The sequence below is a fragment of the Aquarana catesbeiana genome, linkage group LG08 (assembly GCF_042186555.1).
Source record: "Aquarana catesbeiana isolate 2022-GZ linkage group LG08, ASM4218655v1, whole genome shotgun sequence".
Classification (NCBI taxonomy): domain Eukaryota; kingdom Metazoa; phylum Chordata; class Amphibia; order Anura; family Ranidae; genus Aquarana; species Aquarana catesbeiana.
The window spans coordinates 142,995,187-143,016,292 of NC_133331.1; the positions used below are offsets into that span (position 1 = coordinate 142,995,187).

Genomic DNA, 21,106 nt, shown 5'->3' on the forward strand with positions numbered 1-21,106 from the left:
GCATCTGAAAAAGTTAACAGTTTTAAGGGGATGCAAGAACATTTTAGGTTAAATAAGTTTGTTTTCTAATGGAGTTCTGCGTCAAACTAATTCAGAGAATGACATCAAAAGTATAAGAAAAGGGCCTGGGAGCAAACGCAAACTGAGCATGGGTTCTTGGGGTAAAGCATACCTGTCTGAAAAATAATAATGCAGCTGCCACTGCATACTTGTTGTTTTTTTTTTTTTTTTTTTTATATAAAGGAGACCTGGTAAGAGAAATGCAGCTGTTGCTAACATGAAAATGCTAGTTGCCTGACTGTAATACTGATAGAGTGATTTTATACTTTTGAGTTTTTGGCCTTATATGAGAACATTTTTCGCATGGTTGTTTTGCATCTGTGGCTCAACATATTGGAACCAGAGACATTCCCGATAGCTAGTATTTTTAGGAGGACGTTAACAGTGGCAACCTTCATATTTCTCAGTATAGGCATCTTTGAGGTGCAAGCTCCAAACTTTCAACCTTATTTATGTCTTTTTGTTGAGTCAGTGATTCAGAATACCTAACCATTGATGTTGGACTTCCAGACTTGTGTGCTTGTTCAGGGCCAGCAACGCACAATGCCTACTTCTGCAATTTCATCTATAGTAGTACCCCTATTTTCCAGATATATTTCTTTGTAGATTTTAACCCTGTATGCAGCAAAGTTTATGCAATGTAATTGACTGACCCTTTAGATGCACACCCAGCTTTTTATGTTAAGGAAGAATAAATGTATCAGCTGTACTCTGTGCTAAATACTCATTCCCTTTATTCTGCTTTCCACAGGTTCATGGAACCAGCTGTCATTGTATGCCTTGGTGGAATACTACCATTTGGATCCATTTTTATTGAAATGTAAGTTTTTTTGTCTTTTTTCCACTTTTGTTTATAACTGTTGAGAAGCAGCTCACATTGTTGATGAGAATGTTAGCAAAAATGAAAGTCGGCTAGGTGTAAAAACACAAGCTAAACCTGGCCGTGCACAAAATGAAATTTGGCTGGTTCCTGATGAACCAGCTGAAATTCGCTCAGTGGCTAACCCTGTCCGCTGCCTGTCTCACCCAACACCCTTTGAGCAAAAAGTCAAAGGAGTCAGGGGCAGATAATTGTTAGCCGAACAACATTTGGAGTATTTTAATAGGCGGGGCTGACTGTCAAATCATGGATAAACCGCTGCAGCAGGAGACTATTGGTGTTTTGCCAGATTAAGCAGCTGATAAATGGTCGATGAGTTTAAATACTTTGTTTCAGCTGAAAGGGGACTATACATTACAGAACAATTTTTGACTTTTTATTGTTTTTTGTTTTTCAGGTATTTCATATTTACCTCTTTCTGGGCATACAAGATCTACTATGTATATGGCTTTATGATGTTGGTTTTAGTCATCCTCTGCATTGTGACTGTTTGCGTAACTATTGTTTGTACATACTTCCTTCTAAATGCCGAGGATTACAGGTGGTAAGTGACTTGGTGAATATTATTGGCTATATGCATGAAAGACTAGATCTTGTAAAATTTGGTCATCTGGCATTCAGGTTGATGGATAGATTTGCTGGGCAGGGCCACCTTGAACGTTACACATGATGGATAGGATTATCCAAGATGGCATTACTGACTGCTTCTTCTGAAAATGCTAATGGACAGGCTGTCAAGCTGATTCACTTCTGTACTTTGAGTCACTGACCGGAGCAAGTTTTCTTTTAAAAAGCAGAGATGATGAATTCCAGAGAAACTCCCTTTCAAATTTGTTTTCTATCATTGTAGAAATTTGAATATACATTTTTCTGCATAATTTTAGCACTCGGGCAAGTTTGACCAAAATACCTTCTTAGCACTGATTATTTTAGGATGTTAAGTAATCTAATTCTTTATGAAATTGTATGCAACTGCTGCTTTCAGCAAATCTTGACAATAATAAAGGATGCAAGTGAGTTTTTGTTTCCTTTTGCAGGCAATGGACAAGTTTTCTTTCTGCTGCCTCCACTGCAATCTATGTTTACATGTACTCATTTTACTACTACTTTTTCAAAACAAAGTAAGTGTCGCGTTTTCTTTTGCATGTGGAGTTTTTTTTTATTGTCGAAGTTTATTTGCTGTGCATTCCAGCTGGGAATAGGGAGCTCAAGAGTTCAAAATCTCACCAGGCTCATACCTTGTAATGTCCCCTGTTAAAGAATAAGTTCACCTTTTTAAAAACATGTTACACTCATACAAAGCATAGGAGGGAGCGGGCATTAAGGGGATTTTAGCGGTGTCTGATATAGAAGTACACAACTAATGTATTAAAAGTAAAATGAAATTTTTTATTTATTAACATAGCATAGTTAAAAATTGGACATAATTTTACAAAACATTGAAAGATTATGAGCAATTGGTGGTAGAAAATCGTTTACAGGTGAGTAGAGAGTCCCAGCAAGACAAATTGCACATTAACCCTACATGTTTCGCTTTTATAGCTTCCTCAGGGGATGTGCAAAGGATTTTAATGTTTTAATTTCTACTGAGACCACTAAATAAATGAAAAGAAAAAAAGTTACAACAAACAATTGAAACAGTGCAAAAAAGTTCAGTACAAAGGTATAAATATGAGTGTGAACCCAGTTGCCTACACCGCTCAACACTTACCCTGTACAAACTTTATACCCAAGAATCACCCGGCCGGGTCCCTACCCACGCCCCACAAACCGAATCCAGGGGGGGGTCAATTTGGCACAGCCATAGAGGGCAGATAGGGAGACACTGAAGAACAACAAGATCACCATAAGGTTATACTGTTGTGCCAATGACTTTAGATGAAAGCAGAGAGATATAGCAATGACGTGGTATAGTATTGATAATTATATAGAAAAAAGGGGGGGGGACATAAGTCTCCTAGATTAGATTAAATACTTACATCAAGGTCACTGATTGTAAAAGTATTCTAATTGTCTGTATGGAAGGTAAGACTTCAATCAGAAGACTGTGTGGAATTCAATATAATGGCAAACTAAAAAGATGATCAACGAAGTATAATAATTAATCATATGTAGAGTTAGTTTTGGTAATTAAATGAAATATTTAGGTGCTGTGGATATTGTAGAAAGTGGTATGGGCAAAATTTTAAAGGATGGTGATAGAAAACCGAAAGGCTGTGTAAACAGCAGTGGTGACTAGAGAGAGTGGATAGTAGCCAGTTAGCCAAGCCAGGGCACTATCAAGCCAGAAAGACTGCTTAGTTATATACACATAAGGGAAACGAGGAAAGAAATAGAAGAAACCCCAAGGGTGAAGCAATGAGGATCTGGATATCCTCTTACCAAGCAAACAAGGGCGGATTTAAACCGGCTTGTCAGGCTGTTCATTCAGCCTGAGCCTGAAGGATACACCTTACTGTGGCCGTCTCTATACTGGTAAGTTGCTATCAAATACACCCATCTACGTTTATATGCTTTGTCCATTATCTATTACCACTTGTTTGCTTGGTAAGAGGATATCCAGATCCTCATTGCTTCACCCTTGGGGTTTCTTCTATTTCTTTCCTCGCTTCCCTTATGTGTATATAACTAAGCAGTCTTTCTGGCTTGATAGTGCCCTGGCTTGGCTAACTGGCTACTATCCACTCTCTCTAGTCACCACTGCTGTTTACACAGCCTTTCGGTTTTCTATCACCATCCTTTAAAATTTTGCCCATACCACTTTCTACAATATCCACAGCACCTAAATATTTCATTTAATTACCAAAACTAACTCTACATATGATTAATTATTATACTTCGTTTATCATCTTTTTAGTTTGCCAATGAACAGATCCCGGCCCCCTACACTATGTGAATGAGTATGGGGTACATTGTACCCCTACCCGTTCACCTAAAAAAGTGTCAAAAATAAAACACAGTACACAGGTTTTTAAAGTAATTTATTAAGGCAGCTCCGGCGTCGCTTCCGATTTCTTCTCCCCTCTCTGGTTCTTCTCCCTCCTCTGCTGATATCTTCTGCCCTGCCAGTTCTTCTTTGCTCTCCATTGATGTCTTCTAGCCCTCTCCAGTTCTTCTCCCTCTGTCCGCTGTCTGCCTCTGCCGGGTCTCCTCTCTGTGCTGTCTTCTCCCTCTGTTCTTCTGATGTTGCCTTGACACGCTCTCCTGATGTAATGCCCAATGTGCTATGACTTATAAAGATATGGGGCGGAGGCCATCCGGTGATGTCATAGAGGCCACGCCCCCTTATGACCCCACCGCCCGGGGCATGGTGGGGTGGTGACATCATAAGGGGGTGTGGCCTCTATTATGTCACTGGATGGCCCCGCCCCATGTCTTTATAAGTCATAGCACACGACGGATCTGGCAATACACCGGGAGAGCGCGTTGAGGCAGCATCAGAAGAACAGAGGGAGGAGACCAGGCAGAAGACAGAGGTGGACAGAGGGAGAAGAATCGGAGAGGGCTAGAAGACATTAGCGGAGAAGAAATCTGAAGCGACGCCGGAGCTGCCTTAATAAATTATTTAAAAACCTGTGTACTGCGTTTTATTTTTGACCCTTTTTTTAAGTGAATGGGTAGGAGTACAATACAATGTACCCCATACTCATTCACATAGGGTGGGGGGCCGGGATCTTGTTAAAGGGGGCTTCTAAATTCTGAAAAGCAAGCCCCCCCCCCCCCCGTCCGCAGCCCCTGACAACCAACAGGCATGGTTGTCGGGAAGAGGCCCTTGTCCTCATCAACATGTTGAGGGCACGTGGCCTGGTACGGTTCAGGTGGGGGTCACGCTCACTCATCCCCACCCCCTTTCCTGACCTGCCAGGCTGTGTGCTCGGATAAGGGTCTGGTATGGATTTGGGGGGGGGGGGGGGGGGACCATGCCTTTAAAGGATTCAATACAGCAGGTTTCTCGTTTGGCTCTCTCGTCTGTACATATGTGCAGACTCTTGTGGCTTAAGAAAGAAAAAAAGCCCTAAGGCTAACGCTGCACTAGATGATAATTAGTAGCTAAAGTGAATATATGAAAACAAAAAAATAAAGCAGCCAGCACCTAAAGTTCAATACAAAAAACTTAAATGAAATAAATAGCAGAGTGAGTGCAGCACTAGATATGGTGTGAAATTGATTATTATATCAATAACGTGATAAAGAATTGAATGATCAATATATTAAAGCGGGGGTCCACCTATCTATGGTTTTTTTTTTTTTTTTTTAAGTTCATTCACAAACTTTTCTTCTCAGCATTACATACTCACATATTGTGTGTAATATGTCCGCCTGTGTCAGATTTCGTCGGAAAGAATAACTTATTATTCACTGTAGGCGGTTTCCATCTTCATTGTGGGCATTTGAAGCCCACAAGCATTTATTTCCTGGATGTGGTGAATGCTGTGCTCCCAGCATTCACCGCTCGTTCCCGCACATGCTCAGTGGCATCCTGGGAAGCCTGAGACTAGCTCCCAGGAGTCTGGGAGAGGCTAGAAACACGCCTACTCAAACGGGAGGAGAACCAGGAAGTGCAAAGAAGAATAGAAAAATAAAAGGTAATTACGGCGATTTAAATTTTTTTAAACGGCATGTCAGCATCTAGGCAAGGAAGAGAATACATACAGATATTGTTCAAAATTTGGGTGGAACCCCGCTTTAATAAACAATAAATTAATTGAAAAAAATTATGTAAAAAAAAAGAAAGAATATTTAAAAAAGAAAAGAGAAAACTAATGCAACGTCCCATTCAAATAATGATCAGTGAAAGAGTCCGTACCTCCAGAGGGGAAAAGATAGATTGCAGGGAAAAAAAAAAGTTGTGACACCAATCTTCCCAAAAATCAAACGTGTATTCCGGTCAACACCCGAGTGTAAGGTAGCCTGCTTACCAAAAAGCCAAACTGTTTGTCTAAGGTACAATGGCCACCTGACATCAAGAAGACATGTGGCTGAATACATTTCTATACATACTATCCTTCTGCGACGGTGGTGAGACGAACAACATAGGAAATAGGGAGAAGCTAATAGAGACGCCGCGGCTCTCATATGACACAACCGCTTGTTACCATACTTCGTTCCTGTAAGTGCAAACTCTTCTTTTATTAAATTATTTGAATTGATATACTTCACTATGGGAGTTTTTGTTTTCTATCTTTGAACAGCAATAGAACATCAACGGCTGTTCCGGATGCCACATTGGTTTTGGGGAGACCGTTAATTCCCTGTGCTGGGTGTTGACCTGAATACACATTTTTGGGAAGATTGGTGTCCAAGATTCTTCTAAACCCAGCACCAAGCCCTCTTTTTGAGGGGACGCCCCCACTCCATCAAGTGGGGAGAAGGCTGCTGCACTTTGCAGACATTTGGAGAACTATAATTCAGGACGAGTATGTCACCTCAATTATATCTTGCGGTTACAGGCTGGAGTTGCCAGGGGTTCCCCTTCAGAGGTTTTTAAGATCCAGCGTTTCCTCGGATCCTCCAAAAAAACTTATTGCTTCAGGCACTACATCTAGTGCATCAAGGAGTGATTGTAGAGGTTTCGGTATCCGAAAGGGGCACAGGGTTTTACTCAAACCTGTTTAGGGTTCAGAAACCAAACAAGGACACAGGGCCCATTTTGGACCTAAGATCCCTGAACAAGTATTTACGGATACAGCCCTTCGGATGGAGTCTGTCCGCTCAGTAGTAGCCTCACTCCAGAGGGGAGACTTTCTAGCCTCCATCGATATAAGAGGCGCATATTTACACATACCTATCTTTTTCAGCCTCATCAGAGGTTCCTACGTTTTGCAGTAGAGGAATGTCATTTTCAGTTTGTGGCTTTACCCAGAGATCACTCATTACAGGCTCTAGAACAGAGCGTAATATGCACAGTGCGGTATCTGAAATACTTAGGCTGGATCGTAAATACCGAAAAGTCAACCTTGAAACCAGCTCAAAGTCTAAAGTATTTAGGTCTGATCCTAGATACGATTCAAGCAAAAGTATTCTTGCCACCTGTAAGAATCTGTGCCCTGAAGGTTCAGGTGAGTCAGATAAGGGGCACCAGACAACCCTCCATTCGGCTCTGTATGAGTCTTCTAGGGAGGATGGTATCCTCCTTTGAGGCAGTGCCCTATGCCCAGTTCCATTCCAGGTACAACAAGACATCTTGTTGGCCTGGATCAGAAGAGGAAAAGCCCTGGATTATCCAATGTGCTTATCTCCTCAGGCACGCTTAATTCTAAACTGGAAAATCCTTTCTCCCGTTAACTTGGAGAGTACTGACTACAGATAGTCTCTCTGGCTGGGGAGCGACCCTAGAAGGGCTCACAACTCGGGAAATGGTCAGGGACAGAACAGATCCTCCCCATCAACGTCCTGGAATTACGGGCAGTACTTCTGGCCCTGCAGTCCTGAATGGTGGAGCTTCAGGACTGCCCTTTCAGGGTTCAGTCCGACAATGCCACTGCAGTGGCCTATCTAAACCACCAAGGCGGTACCAGGAGTCGTTCAGCTCTGAAGGAGGTGAACCACATACTAGCCTGGGCAGAGGGACATGTGCCGATTTATATTGGCAGTCTATATGCCGGGAGTAGAGAACTGGAAGGCAGATTATCTCAGCCACCAGCAGATCTGCCCAGGGGGGAATGGTCCCTACACCCAGGGGTGTTCCAGGAAATTTGCCAGTGTTTGGGATGGCCAGAGGTCGACCTATTGGCATCCAGGTTCAACAACAAGCTACAGCAACTTGTGTCCCGAACAAGGGATCCTCTGGCATTAGGAGCAGTACTCCCTGGCTTATGCTTTCCCTCCGATCCCTCTCCTTCCACATTTGTTGCTCAGGATTCGGAAAGAGGGTGTTCCAGTCATTCTGGTGGCACCAGCCTGGCCCAGAAGGCCTTGGTTCCCGTAGATTGAGACTGACAATAGACAGGCCATGGACGCATCCACGTTGCCCCAATTTACTGTCTCAAGGTCCTATATTCCACCCCAGTTTACAGTCTCTAAATTTGACGGCATGGCTATTGAAGCCAGGGTGTTAAAGGACCGTGGCATCTCGGGATCAGTAGTGTCTACCCTAGTGAATACTAGAAAAGCTGTCGCTAGGAAAATTTTAAAGGTCTGGAAGACTTGTATTGCTTGGTGTGAAGCCAGAAAATGGCACCCTCGGAAATACGTGATTGGGAGAATTCTCTTTTCTACAGTCAACTGTGGAAATCAAATTGGCTTTGAGTACAATCAGAGGTCAAGTTTCGGCCCTATCAGTATTCTTCCAAAGGCCTTTAGCCTCCCATTCACTGATCCGAACCTTTTATGCAGGGGGCAACTCGCTTGCTTGCTTCCCCCCATTAGGTCACCTATGTGTCCTTGGGACTTGAAATCGGTGCTGTCTGTGTTACAGAAACAACCATTTGAACCTATCAAGGAAATTCCATGAGACTTGCTGTCACGCAAGCTAGCCTTCCTGATGGCCATCACCTCGGCTAGAAGGGTGTCGGAGTTGGCGGTAGAGTTGCCACCTCATCCCTTTAAACCCGAACACCTTTGAATTACACAGGTTCTGAGGCTAATTAAATGCAGATAAGGCACCAAGTGAGTTTAATTACCACCTTAATCAGCCACAGAACCTGTGTAATTAATATGTGTTCGGGTTTAAAGGGATGAGGTGGCAACCATAGTTGGCGGCCCTTTCGTGCAGGGAAGCATACTTGATCCTTCACCACGACAGGGTCATGTTACGACCTGTTCCATTCTTTTTGCCAAAAGTGGCATCGGCCTTTCAGTTAAAGCAGTCGAGGTTTATTTGTTTAGATCTGCGGAGATCCAAGGATCAGACTCCTTTTTTTGTTTTACCAAAAGGACCCAAGAATTGTCAGGCAGCTTCCATTAGCAATTGGGTCCATCAATTGATCATTCAGGCCTACGGTCTGAAACATAAAGCTCCTCCCTTTTAGGGTGAGAGCTCATTCTACTAGGGGTGTAGCTCAGAATCTGTAGCTCAGATTTGTAAGGCTGCTACCTGGTCTTCAGTTCATACGTTCACAAAATTTTATCAAGTGAATCTTCGAGCAGCCGAGGATTCGTCTTTTGGCCACAGTGTAAGTTCTGATGGCTATCGTTTGGCAGGGTGTCTCCCTCCCCTCAAGGCTATTGCTCTGGGATGTCCCAGCAAGTTATGAATATTGGCCTGACTTTGTGTCCCATGATGTATGAAAAAGAAAATAGGATTTTTTTCGTCATACTTACCTGTAAAATCCTTTTCTTTGAGTACATCATGGGACACAGATCCCTCCTTTTTTGAGGATTCAGTGCTTTCTACAAAACAGAAGTGCTTCCTGTGTGGGAGGGGTTATATAGGGGATCACTTCCTGTCTAAAGACCTTTGATCTGCCAGTGTCTATTCACCTGGAGATGGACTATAACCCAGCAGGTAGTGAATATTAGCCTGACTCTGTGTCTCATCATCATGTACTCAAAGTAAAGGATTTTACGGGCAAGTATGACGAAAAATCCTATTTTTCACATGTCATGAGACATGAGCTCCCTATGTCGGAAAGTTTGTTGTACAAGTGTGAACCCGGCCTTATTGGCAAAGCTTAATTGAACAAGCTGAAGTTAGAAGCGAATTGGTTACTATGCACAGCTGCCCCAGATTCTGTGTGCTTTAGTAAATCTTCCCCAGTGTATCTAATGACTTTTTTGGATAGACAGGCTAGTCTAAATATTTGGTGTTTTTACTTTGTTTTATTGTGAATCCTTTTTAAGGTAAACCTATATTTATTTTAAATCATGGAAATAGAATATTTAATATTATAAGTCCCTAAAGCGTTTGTTACATGAAAGCAGGAATCTTCTAATATATTTAAATTGTAATATTTTACATTACAAAATACAATTCCCAAAATCTACCGACACATTTAAATATGTCTACATCACATATTTATATATTGCATGAGAAGTTCTTAATTTTTTTTTGCAAATGTTTACTTTAATTTGTTTGCACTGACTTAACATCTGGGAGATGTCATTGTCCATTGATACTCACTGCAGTAATATGTTTGATGGGTGTTGTGAATCTTTGTCAGTTTTGAGTTCTTAGCTGTAAGCAATATGAAGACTCTTTCAATACTAACCTGTAAATCATTTTTCCCCTTTTTTTTGTTTTATTCAGAATGTATGGATTGTTTCAGACATCATTTTACTTTGGATACATGGCAGTTTTTAGCACTGCTTTGGGAATTATGTGTGGTAAGTTTGTCCTACAATATGTGTTAGAAATTAAAAATGTTATCACGTGTAAGAAGAGATTTTTGCAGTGTATTTGTTGCTTTAAAAGCAATTTACAGTAAAGGTAAGAGCGCACTGGGCAATTTGGGGACACTGTTTAAGCTGCAATTATAAAACCTCTACCGCTATGTATCCATTTCCTATTAAATTGATGGAGTCTGTGTTTTACACAAGACATTTGCATAGAAGTTTACTTGGGCAGTAAACATGGGCAGAAAATAAAACTAACACCCGTTAGTTTTCGTTCAAATCTTATTAGTGTACTTTAAACAAAGGGATGAAGTGCACGCTTAAATAAAAAAAAAAGACCCAAAAAAACTTTGGTTTTTCTCTAAAGGGTCTACAGATTATAATATTGAGAATCTAATTAATATAGCATCTCAAATTCTTAAGCACTTTCTGAGGTATATGCAGTCATATAATTTCCTATTTAAAGCCAAGCTCATAGTCTGTTCTTCTTACCTCATTTATATTCACTGCTCACACTAAGACCCCATACACACTGTTAGATTTTCTGCAGATTTTTGTCTTCAGATTTATCAAAACCATGTAGAGCAAGGGTCTGCCTAATTGCATACAAATTAAAACTCTTAAGGTTTGACCTCATATTACATGGTTTTGGTAAATCTGATGACAAAAATCTGCAGAAAATCTAAAAGTGTGTATGGGGCTTTAGGCTTACGTGGGTGTATTATCTATTGACATGTGTTTCACCTGGGAGGGGAGGGTGTGAGATACTAACCGCACACTTAACCATGGGAAGGACCTACAGATTCAATGCAGGTACTGATATGTATGGCTGTCCAGCACTATCCACTGTCAGGTAATGAATACATCTGCGCTCCTACACAGGAAGCATGGGTTGTGAGCAATATATTATATGGTTGGGAAATAATAACATAGAGGTAGTCAATGGAAGCCCCAAAGTAACTTGCAATCTGTAGTTTTTAAAATGGATGTGCATAAGGGCAAAGAAACAAGTTCACCAGAACTGATTTTCAAGCCTCAGCAAAAAAAACTTTCAACTGAAGCTGCATGAAAATGCATTTATACCTGTCTTATGCTTATCTTTACAATCGAGCCCCAACACTAGTCCAAGCTCCTCTTCCCTCCACTACAGAGGAAAACTGCTGACAGAGCGCTGTAATCAGCAAAGCTCACACGGATTGCAGAACTCTAGCTTGGACTCAGCAGAAGGCACACCTAACTGCTGCAGAGAGATGCTGTTTTAACACAGAGCAACAGTCCTTCTCTGCAGCCTACGGGAGAGGAGTTTGGACTGGTGTTGGGATCCAATAGAAAGATGTATGTAAAAGTAAGTTTTCATGCAACCTTAGTTGAAATGGTTTTCTTTCTGAAGCTTTAATTGACTTCTACATACTTCTGTTAACTCTGTTCACTCCCCCTATATGCTGCCCGATGCCAGAGCAAAGCCTGGTGGAATTTTCAAGTTGATAGGGCCAGAGCTTACACAGCTCCAAAAAATGTTGCTCCCCACTCTACTGCATTCAGACCTGGTGATTGGCTTCTCAGCTACCCAATGCTGCATTGTGGGAGGAAGGTGTGAATTGCAGGTTTTCCCTTACCCAGAATTGCTAGGTATTTCACACTGCTGCTTGCACTGAGGAAATGACACACAAAATCTTGCTGCATTGTTTTACAGTATATTGTGCTGGTGAATTAGAACCATTTTCTTAATTATTTGCAAATATACTGATTACTGAAACTTCCGACTAATTATTTTTTTTTAATCTTGCCCTCCAATAGGAGCGATTGGTTACATGGGAACAAGTGCCTTTGTCCGGAAAATTTACACTAATGTGAAAATTGACTGAGAGATCCAGGGAGAACGGGAACTGTGGATCAGTTGCTACTTTTTTCCAGGGCTGGGGGTGAAATATGCACATTAGTGCCAGAAGAGATTGGGTTTGAACACTGGGTACTGTGTTGGTCTCCGTTCTGTGGATGGCTTAAAATGGCATCTCTTTCATTGATCCTAGTTTTCTTACAGACTGCTCTTTCCAACTCCACAGCAAATGCTTGGATTTTATGCAGTAAGCATTACTACAGTACATGGCTAATCTCCCCCCCCCCCCCCAACCCCACCTCCCGTCCCAAAAAAAAAAAAAAAGAAAAAAAACTAGCTCATAAAAGATGAATAGACTAGCTCTCTTCAGTGAAGAGGACACGCAGTTTATTTAAAGCATTTGTTCCATTCAATAAATAAGAGGGAGTCTTGGCTGCTCAAACTAGTTGATTAGTAGTCTTCTTGGTACCTTCTAAACACTCTATAAGATGGCTGTTCCAGGAATCTTCCTTTTTTCTTTAATTTTTGTTGGCGCTTTAGAAATGTCTGTTTATATTTTGCCTGTGGGTTTCCTACCAGTTTGTGGCGTGCAGTAAACCTGCCTCCATTTTGTATTCTCAAGGCAAGAATGAAAACTGAAAACAACTGCATGTAAAATAACAGCTTTCAATGTATTTGGACCAATTCCCCACATATTTATCTCTGAAAGAAGAAAATGAAACTGCATTTTAAGAATCCATCCAAAGAGGGCTGAAAACAGCTGTTCTCGGCACTAACTCACTGTATAGTAAAATATGTTTTTATGACCCATATGAGGTCTACAGAAGACATTTTAACGGAAATCTGAAAGTAACCCCCATCTTTTCAATGTTTTGTTTTTTTGTTTTTTTTTGGAATAATTTTATGTTTATTTTTTTCCAGATTTTTTTATTTTGTCGGGGTTTCAATGAAGGCTTTACGTAAATATGGGAAGATGTGTATATAACATTAAATAATGTAACTTAGGTTTAGATCCCAAATGTATTTGGATGTACAGGTTTATTAAGGAGTTTTTTTTTTTCTGATGATTCTTTGATGTACAAAATCTGTGGCGTCAGGTGGCTTTTCACATCTTGCCTGCCATTGCATGATTTTTTTTTTTTATCTTTTTTTGTTTTTCCCTCCCATTGATGTGTGTGTCTAATTTCTGTTCTTCCTCTGAAGCTCTTACACATAAAAGTCAAATTTGTAATTTAGAAACATAATTTTTTTTTTTTTGTTAATCCTATCTGGACACTTGTGTAACATCTGAAGCATTGTGGCTTTAGAGTGTTCAGAGAACTGAAATAAAATTTTCAGACAAAAAAAAGTTCTGGATGTCATCTTTGTGAGTTTTTTTTTTTTCCTCTTGATGTCATCTCAGCCTTGGAAAGAAATATCCTTGCATTTGTCCTCAAACAATGGTGATTTTTCAGTACAGCACTTGATGTTCCAGTGAACAAAAGGTGGAGTTCTTTCAATACAGATTGCTTTTTCTATTTATTCCCTCCTCTACATTTATTAGACATGATTGCACTGATATATTCAACACAATGACAATGCAGAAATCTTTGTTTCACCTATGTTTAGCTGATTGAAAAATGTTAAGATGTGTCAGATTGAGAAATAAAAATACAATTAAGCCAGTAAATCAGAGTGTATAATTGAAGTATGTCTATACTTTTAACATGGTGTTAACCAAATTTTTTATGGTGTGCCCTTGCAAAGTTTTAGTACCGCTTGCTGTTCTGGTACCTAAAACCAGACTCCAACCCCCCCCCCCCCCCCCCCCCCCAAAAAAAAAAAAAAAATTAATTCAGCAGCTACAAATACTGTAGCTGCTGACTTTTAATATTAGGACACCTACCTGTCCAGGGATCCCACGATGTCTGCACCCCAGTCGATTTTTTTTCAATGGGCTCTCCTTCTGCTGCCACCATTCCTTGTAAGGGAAGCACGGTGAGGTCACCTGACAGTTGGGAGGGGTACCTGTCAAAAAAGGTAGCAAACAAGCGAAGCTTCCCTCTTTGGGTGGAGCTCCACTTTAAGCTTTTTCTGCATGGCAAACCTTTATTTGGTGAACCTTTTTAAAAGGCAATTCTGCATATAATGTAAATAGAATATATAGTAGTGAATTGTGTATCTGCCAATTACATTTATAAAGTAGCCTAAGGTGGGTGTCCATGGAATGATTTAGGGTAACATGTTTTAGTTGCAGTTTTTCAAACTGTTGACTTAGCCATTTCAGGGACAACATCACCACATTGAATGATGTGAGAAAGCATCCTGTGAAAACACATACATGGTTGACAGAGGTTTTTGAAGAACTGACAATTTCTTAAAGCTGATAGGAAGTCTGCAGCTACTCACACTTTGCACATTGGTGTTCACAGGGGCATCCTTTAAACACACCTCAAACAGTGAAAGATTAGTTCGGATCCCATTCTTGTTAGCAGTGTAAGATCACTCCGGATCCCATTCCTGTTAGCCATGAACAGGCAAATTAAGCTACAGTGGTAACAGGACCCCTAAAACAGAAACTTTTCAATGGTCATCACTAAAATTAGATGACGAGGCAATGGTCTGACAAATTTTAGTTGCTGGCATGCATTTGACATGATAGGTTAAGAATGAGGCATACATACCACAAATCCATGGGTCTGTCTTGCATGTGTATGGTGGTTAAATGGCATGAGGAATGTTTTTGCTCATGTTTGGCCCCTTAATACTAGCTGAGCATCATTTGAATGCTACGGTGTACCTATTCATTGTTGCTGACCGTGCGCACTTTAGAGCTAAGTTACATGGGTACTTTTAATGCCTTGCTACTAGGATATTTAAAGGATAAGTTCACTTTTTAGAAAAAATAAAGGCGCATTTTTTGCAGGTAAAATGTGCATTTATTTTTTTTTTTTGGAGCCTGTAAAGCATTGCACAAGCGATCAGTCAGTGTATCTGTGTGCCCGTTCATCCCATATGGGCAAGCAGATACACTGACAGGGAGAATCAATGAGCTACTACAGCGCTCCACAGCACCATGGTAGTTCATTGAGAACTACAAACCGATAGCTGCAAAGGATGCCTGAGCTGCTTGTTCATTCACACACACAGCTGTGTGAATAAATGATGCGACTGTGGGGGCAGAGCCCCGCACGGCTCCTCTGATTTCAAAAAGTGACAGCTAGTATGAGGGAATAAAGGCAAACGTATCTCCCTGTACTACTGTAACTTGGGGAGGGAGGGAATGGGGCAGTGGCTGCAGCATTGGAAAAAAAAAAAAAACTGGTTTAACATGTTCCCAAAGCTGAACTTTGTGCCTTGAAAAGGTATTCATAGCTCTTAATTTTCCACATTTTGTCATGTTACAACCAAAGAAGTAAATTTATTTTATTGGGATTTTATGTGATCGACCAAAACAAAGTGGCACGTAATTGTGAAGTGGAAAATGATAAATGGTTTTCAAAATTTTTTGCAAACAAGTGTCTGAAAAGTGTGGCATGCATTTGTATTCAGCCCCCTTTACACTGATATCCCTAACTAAAATTTAGTAGAACCAATTGCCTTCAGAAGTCACCTAGTTAGTAAGTAGAGTCTAAAAATGGAAAGACTGTGACACAACTGCAAACCTACCAAGACATGGCCGTCCACCTAAACTGACAGGCTGGGCAAGGAGAGCATTAATCAGAGAAGCAGCCAAGAGGCCCATGTTAACTCTGGAGGAGCTTCAGAGATCCACAGCTCAGGTGGGAGAATCTTCCACAGGACAACTATTAGTCACGCACGTCACAAATCTGGCCTTTATAGAAGAGTGGCAAGAAGAAAGCCATAAGAAGTCCCGTTTGCGAGAAGCCATGTGGGGGGACACGGCAAACCCCTTAGCTTCCACAGTGATTATAACCAGCATGTTTTACTGCATATACAGACTGATTTTACTGGTTGTGGGTTTAGTACCACTTTAAGCCATTTTGCAAAGAATGAGCAAAAATTTCACACTCTAGATGTTCAAAGCTGGGAGAGACATACCCCAAAAAAACTAGCAGCTGTATTTGCAAAGAAAGATGGTTCTTTAAAGTATTGACTCGGGGAGGGGCTGAATACAAATGCATGCCACACTTTTCAGATATTTATATGTAAAAAATTTTGAAAAAAATTTATAATTTTCCTTCCACTTCACAATCATGTGCCACTTTGTGTTGGTCTATCACATAAAATCCCAATACATGTTTTTTGATTGTAACATGACAAAATGTGGAAAATTTCAAGGAGTATGAATACTTTTTCAAGGCACTGTAAACTATAACCACTTTTTGACAGGTACTTCATAAGGCTGCAGCTATACAGGAGATTTATATTTCCTCAGTTATGCTATTAAAATAGCCAGCATTGAAGAAATTGTTTCCTATGGAATAAGCTACACAGCATGAAGCAGCAGCCACACTTGCAGGATCATACAATACTTCAATGGATCATTACAAGATGATATTTTTGTAGCTTTCTCTTTAAGAAGCAATTTGTTCAATACATTTGTTCTAAGTGTATCATGATCATTTACTATCCCTAGCAATTACAAGCAAATTGAATTGCTAAAAAAAAAAAATCAAAGTTTAGCTCAATTAAGGTGGTCATATACTAGTACATTCGATGAATTGACAAATGTCAATGTTTAACATTTGATTTTGGGATGAATGTAATTTCCCAAACAAAAACCACATACATAGATATCCGTTCATTTGAGAAAAATATTTCATCCTGCTCGTGCCACTGTGGTCAAAAATGAACACAAATTTGACCCCACTAACGATTAAAAAAATGTGAATGTTCTTAAAATGAAAAAATAACTAAACAAAATTCAACTAGTGTATGACCTGCTTTAACGGTCAAACATTTTTTAATATATAGAGATAAAAATTTCCCACGTATCTTCATTAGATGGGTATATTTAATGAATCTTCAAGTGTATACGTTTTAGCTGTACCTCCCTCCTGCTTACCTGGAGGCCATTAACACACTTTTAATTGTGAGAACACCTTTATCAACCATTAGGATGTTTCTGCACATGTGACTACTAAAATACATAAAAGACACACATTTTACATTGCCACATCTGTTTGAAAACAATCAAGGTGGTGGAAAGTTAAAAAAAAATGAATATTTACAAACACACACTGTGTGTATGTATGGACAGTCCCTTGAAAAAGTATTCATATCCCTTGAAATGTTACACATTTTGTCATGTTACAACCAAAATTGTAAATGTATTTTATGTGATAGATCAACACAAAGTGGCACATGATTGTGAAGTGGAAGGAAAATGATAAATGGTTTTCAAATTTTTTTTTAAATGAACATGTGAAAAGTGTGGCGTGCATTTGTATTCAGCCCCCCTGAGTAAATACTTTGTAGAACCAACTTTCGCTGCAATTACAGCTGCAAGTCTTTTTGGGGATGTCTCTACCAGCTTTGCACATCTAGAGTGATGTTTTTGCCCATTCTTATTTGAAAAATAGCTCAAGCTCTGTCAGATTGGATGGAGAGCGTCTGTGAACAGCAATTTTCAAGTCTTGCCACAGATTCTCAATTGGATTTAGGTCTGGACTTTGACTGGGCCATTCTAACACCTGAATATGCTTTGATCTAAACCATTCCATTGTAGCTTTGGCCGTATATTTGGGATCGTTGTCCTGCTGGAAGATGAACCTCTGCCCCAGTATCAAGTCTTTTGCAGACTCTAACAGGTTTTCTTTTAAGATTGCCCTGTATTTGGCTCCATCCATCTTCCCATCAACTCTGACCAGCTTCCCTGTCCCTGCTGAAGAAAAGCATCCCCACAACATGATGCTGCCACCACCATGTTTCACGGTGGGGATGGTGTGTTCAGGATGATGTGCAGTGTTAGTTTTCCTCCACACAGCGTTTTACTTTTAGGCCAAAAAGTTAAATTTTGGTCTCCTCTGAACAGAGCACCTTCCATATGTTTGCTGTGTCCCCCACATAGCTTCTAGCAAACTTCAACTTTTTATGACTTTCTTTCAACAATGGCTTTCTTCTTGCCACTCTTCCATAAAGGCCAGATTTGTGGAGTGCACGACTAATAGTTGTCCTGTGGACAGATTTTCCCACCTGAGCTGTGGATCTCTGCTGCTCCTCCAGAGTTACCACGGGTCTCTTGGCTGCTTCTCTGATTTAATACTCTCCTTGCCCAGCCTGTCAGTTTAGGTAGACGGCCATGTCTTGGTAGGTTTGCAGTTGTGCCATGCTCTTTCCATAAAAAAATTGAAACCCATTTATCATTTTCCTTCCACTTCACAATTGTGTGCCACTTTGTGTTGGTCTACTCTATCCTGTAATATCCCAATAAAATACATTTACATTTTTGGTTGTAACATGACAAAATGTGGGAAAATGTCAAGGGGTGTGAATACTTTTTCAAGGCACTGTATGTGTGTGTGTATATGTATGTATATATATATATGTGTGTGTATATATATATATATATATATATATATATATATGTGTGTGTGTATATATATATATATATATATATATATATATATATATTTTCGTATGCAAAAGTTTAGGAACCCCTGACAATTTCTATGATTCATTTATAAATATTTGGGTGTTTGGATCAGCAATTTAATTTTGAGCTATCAAATAACTGAAGGACACGGTAATATTTCAGTAGTGAAATTAGGTTTATTGGATTAACAGAAAATGCGCAATATGCAACCAAACGAAATTTGACAGGTGCATAAATTTGGGCACCCCAACAGAAAAATCACATCAATATTTAGTAGAGCCTCCTTTAGCGGAAATAACAGCCTCTAGACACTTCCTATAGCCTGTAATGAGTGTCTGGATGAATGTATTTTGGACCATTCCTCCTTACAAAACATCTCCAGTTCAGTTAGGTTTGATGGTTGCTGAGCATGGACAGCCCGCTTCAAATCACCGCACAGATGTTCAATGATATTCAGGTCTGGGGACTGGGATGGCCATTCCAGAACATTGTACTTGTTCCTCTGCATAAATGCCCAAGTAGATTTTGAGCAGTGTTTTGGGTCGTTGTCTTGTTGAATAATCCATCCCCGGTGTAACTTCAACTTTGTGACTGATTCCTCAACATTATTCTTAAGAATCTGCTGATATTGAGTGGAATGCGACCCTCAACTTTAACCAGATTCCCAGTACCAGCACTGGTCACACAGCCCCACAGCATGATGGAACCTCCACCAAATTCTACTGTGGGTAGCGAGCGTTTTTCTTGGAATGCTGTGTTCTTTTGCCGCCATGCATAACGCCCCTTGTTATGACCAAATAACTCAATCTTTGTTTCATCAGTCCACAGCACCTTATTCCAAAATGAAGCTGGCTTGTCCAAATGTGCGTTTGCATACCTCAAGCAACTCCGTTTGTGGCGTGTGTGAAAAGGCTTTTCGCATCACTCTCCCATACAGCTTCTCCCTGTGCAAAGTGCACCATCTGCAGCAAGTTGATGTAGGTTTTTGGAGGTGGGCTGTTTTTGAACGTTCTCACCATCCTTCGCCTTTGCCTCTCCAATATTTTATGTGGCCCCCCACTTCTGGCATTAACAAGAACTGTGCCTGTGGTCTTCCATTTCCTCACTATGTTCCTCACAGTGGACACTGACAGCTTATATCTCTGCGATAACTTTTTGTAGCCTTCCCCTAAACCATAATGTAGAACAATCTTTGTTTTCAGGTCATTTGAGAGTTGTTTTGAGGCCCCCATGTTGCCACTCTTCAGAGGAGAGTCAAAGAGAACAACAACTTGCAATTGGCCACCTTAAATACCTTTTCTCATGATTGGATGCACCTGTCTATGAAGTTCAAGGCTGAATGAGCTCACCAAACCAATTGTGTGTTCAAATTAATCAGTGCTAAGTAGTTACAGGTAGTCAAATCAACAAATTGACATGGGTTCCCAAATGTATGCACCTGTCTAATTTTGTTTTGATGCATATTGCGCATTTTCTGTTCATCCAATAAACCTCATTTCACTACTGAAATATTAGTGTCCTTCAGTTATTTGATAGATCAAAATGAAATTGCTATTCCAAACACCCAAATATTTATAAATGATAATCATGGAAATTGTCAGGGGTTCCTAAACTTTTGCATACGACTGTATATATGTGTGTATGTATGTATATACAGTTGCAATAAAAAGTATGTGAACCCTTTTGGAATGATATGGATTTCTGCACAAATTGGTCATAAAATGTGATCTGATCTTCATCTAAGTCACAACAATAGACAATCACAGTCTGCTTAAACTAATAAAACACACAGAATTAAATGTTACCATGTTTTTATTGAACACACCATATAAACATTCACAGTGTGGGTGGAAACAGTTCTGTAAAGAGGAATGGTCAATAATTACTCCTGACTATTATGCATGTCTGATCTGCAACTACAGGAAACATTTGGTTGAAGTTATTGCTGCCAAAGGAGGTTCAACCAGTTATTAAATCCAAGGGTTCACATACTTTTTCCACCTGCACTGTAAATGTTTACATAGTGTGTTCAATACAAAATGGTAACATTTAATTCTTTGTGTGTTATTCGTTTAAGCAGACTGTGATTGTCTATTGTTGTGACTTAGATGAAAATCAGATCACATTTTATGACCAATTTGTGCAGAAATCCATATCATTCCAAAAGGGTTCACATACTTTTTATTGCAACTGTATGTGTGTGTGTGTATATATATATATATATATATATATATATATATATATATATATATATATATATATATATATATATATATATATAAAATAAAATCTCAGAACCCACCTTTTGTTGACAGTAACCTCAGATTAATTATGTTGCTGTTAAAGCTGAGCTCCATGGTAAGCATATTTTTTTATTTGAATCTTGGTGTGCTTTGTGTATTTCTTTAAGATCTGTACAGGGATGCAATGTTAATCTTTGCCTCTGTGCTGGAGCTATTGTAATACACCAGTCACTGCTGCTTTCCCTCTTTATGCAGGGTAACTGGTCTTGTATCTG

At 39.9% G+C, this 21,106-nt stretch overlaps 1 protein-coding gene across 2 annotated transcripts in view; it reads left to right on the forward strand.

The window, feature by feature from the left end:
- The window catches only part of TM9SF3 (transmembrane 9 superfamily member 3), a 102,652-nt gene extending 88,933 nt beyond the window's left edge, over positions 1-13,719 (forward strand). For both annotated transcript variants that reach the window (XM_073596511.1, XM_073596510.1), the window contains 5 exons: positions 812-880; positions 1,338-1,484; positions 1,978-2,061; positions 10,128-10,204; positions 12,011-13,719. In XM_073596511.1, the coding sequence (XP_073452612.1) occupies positions 812-880; positions 1,338-1,484; positions 1,978-2,061; positions 10,128-10,204; positions 12,011-12,078 (445 nt within the window). In that variant the 3' untranslated portion in view covers positions 12,079-13,719. The remainder of the gene's footprint in view (positions 1-811; positions 881-1,337; positions 1,485-1,977; positions 2,062-10,127; positions 10,205-12,010) is intronic.
- Positions 13,720-21,106: the final 7,387 nt, after the last annotated feature.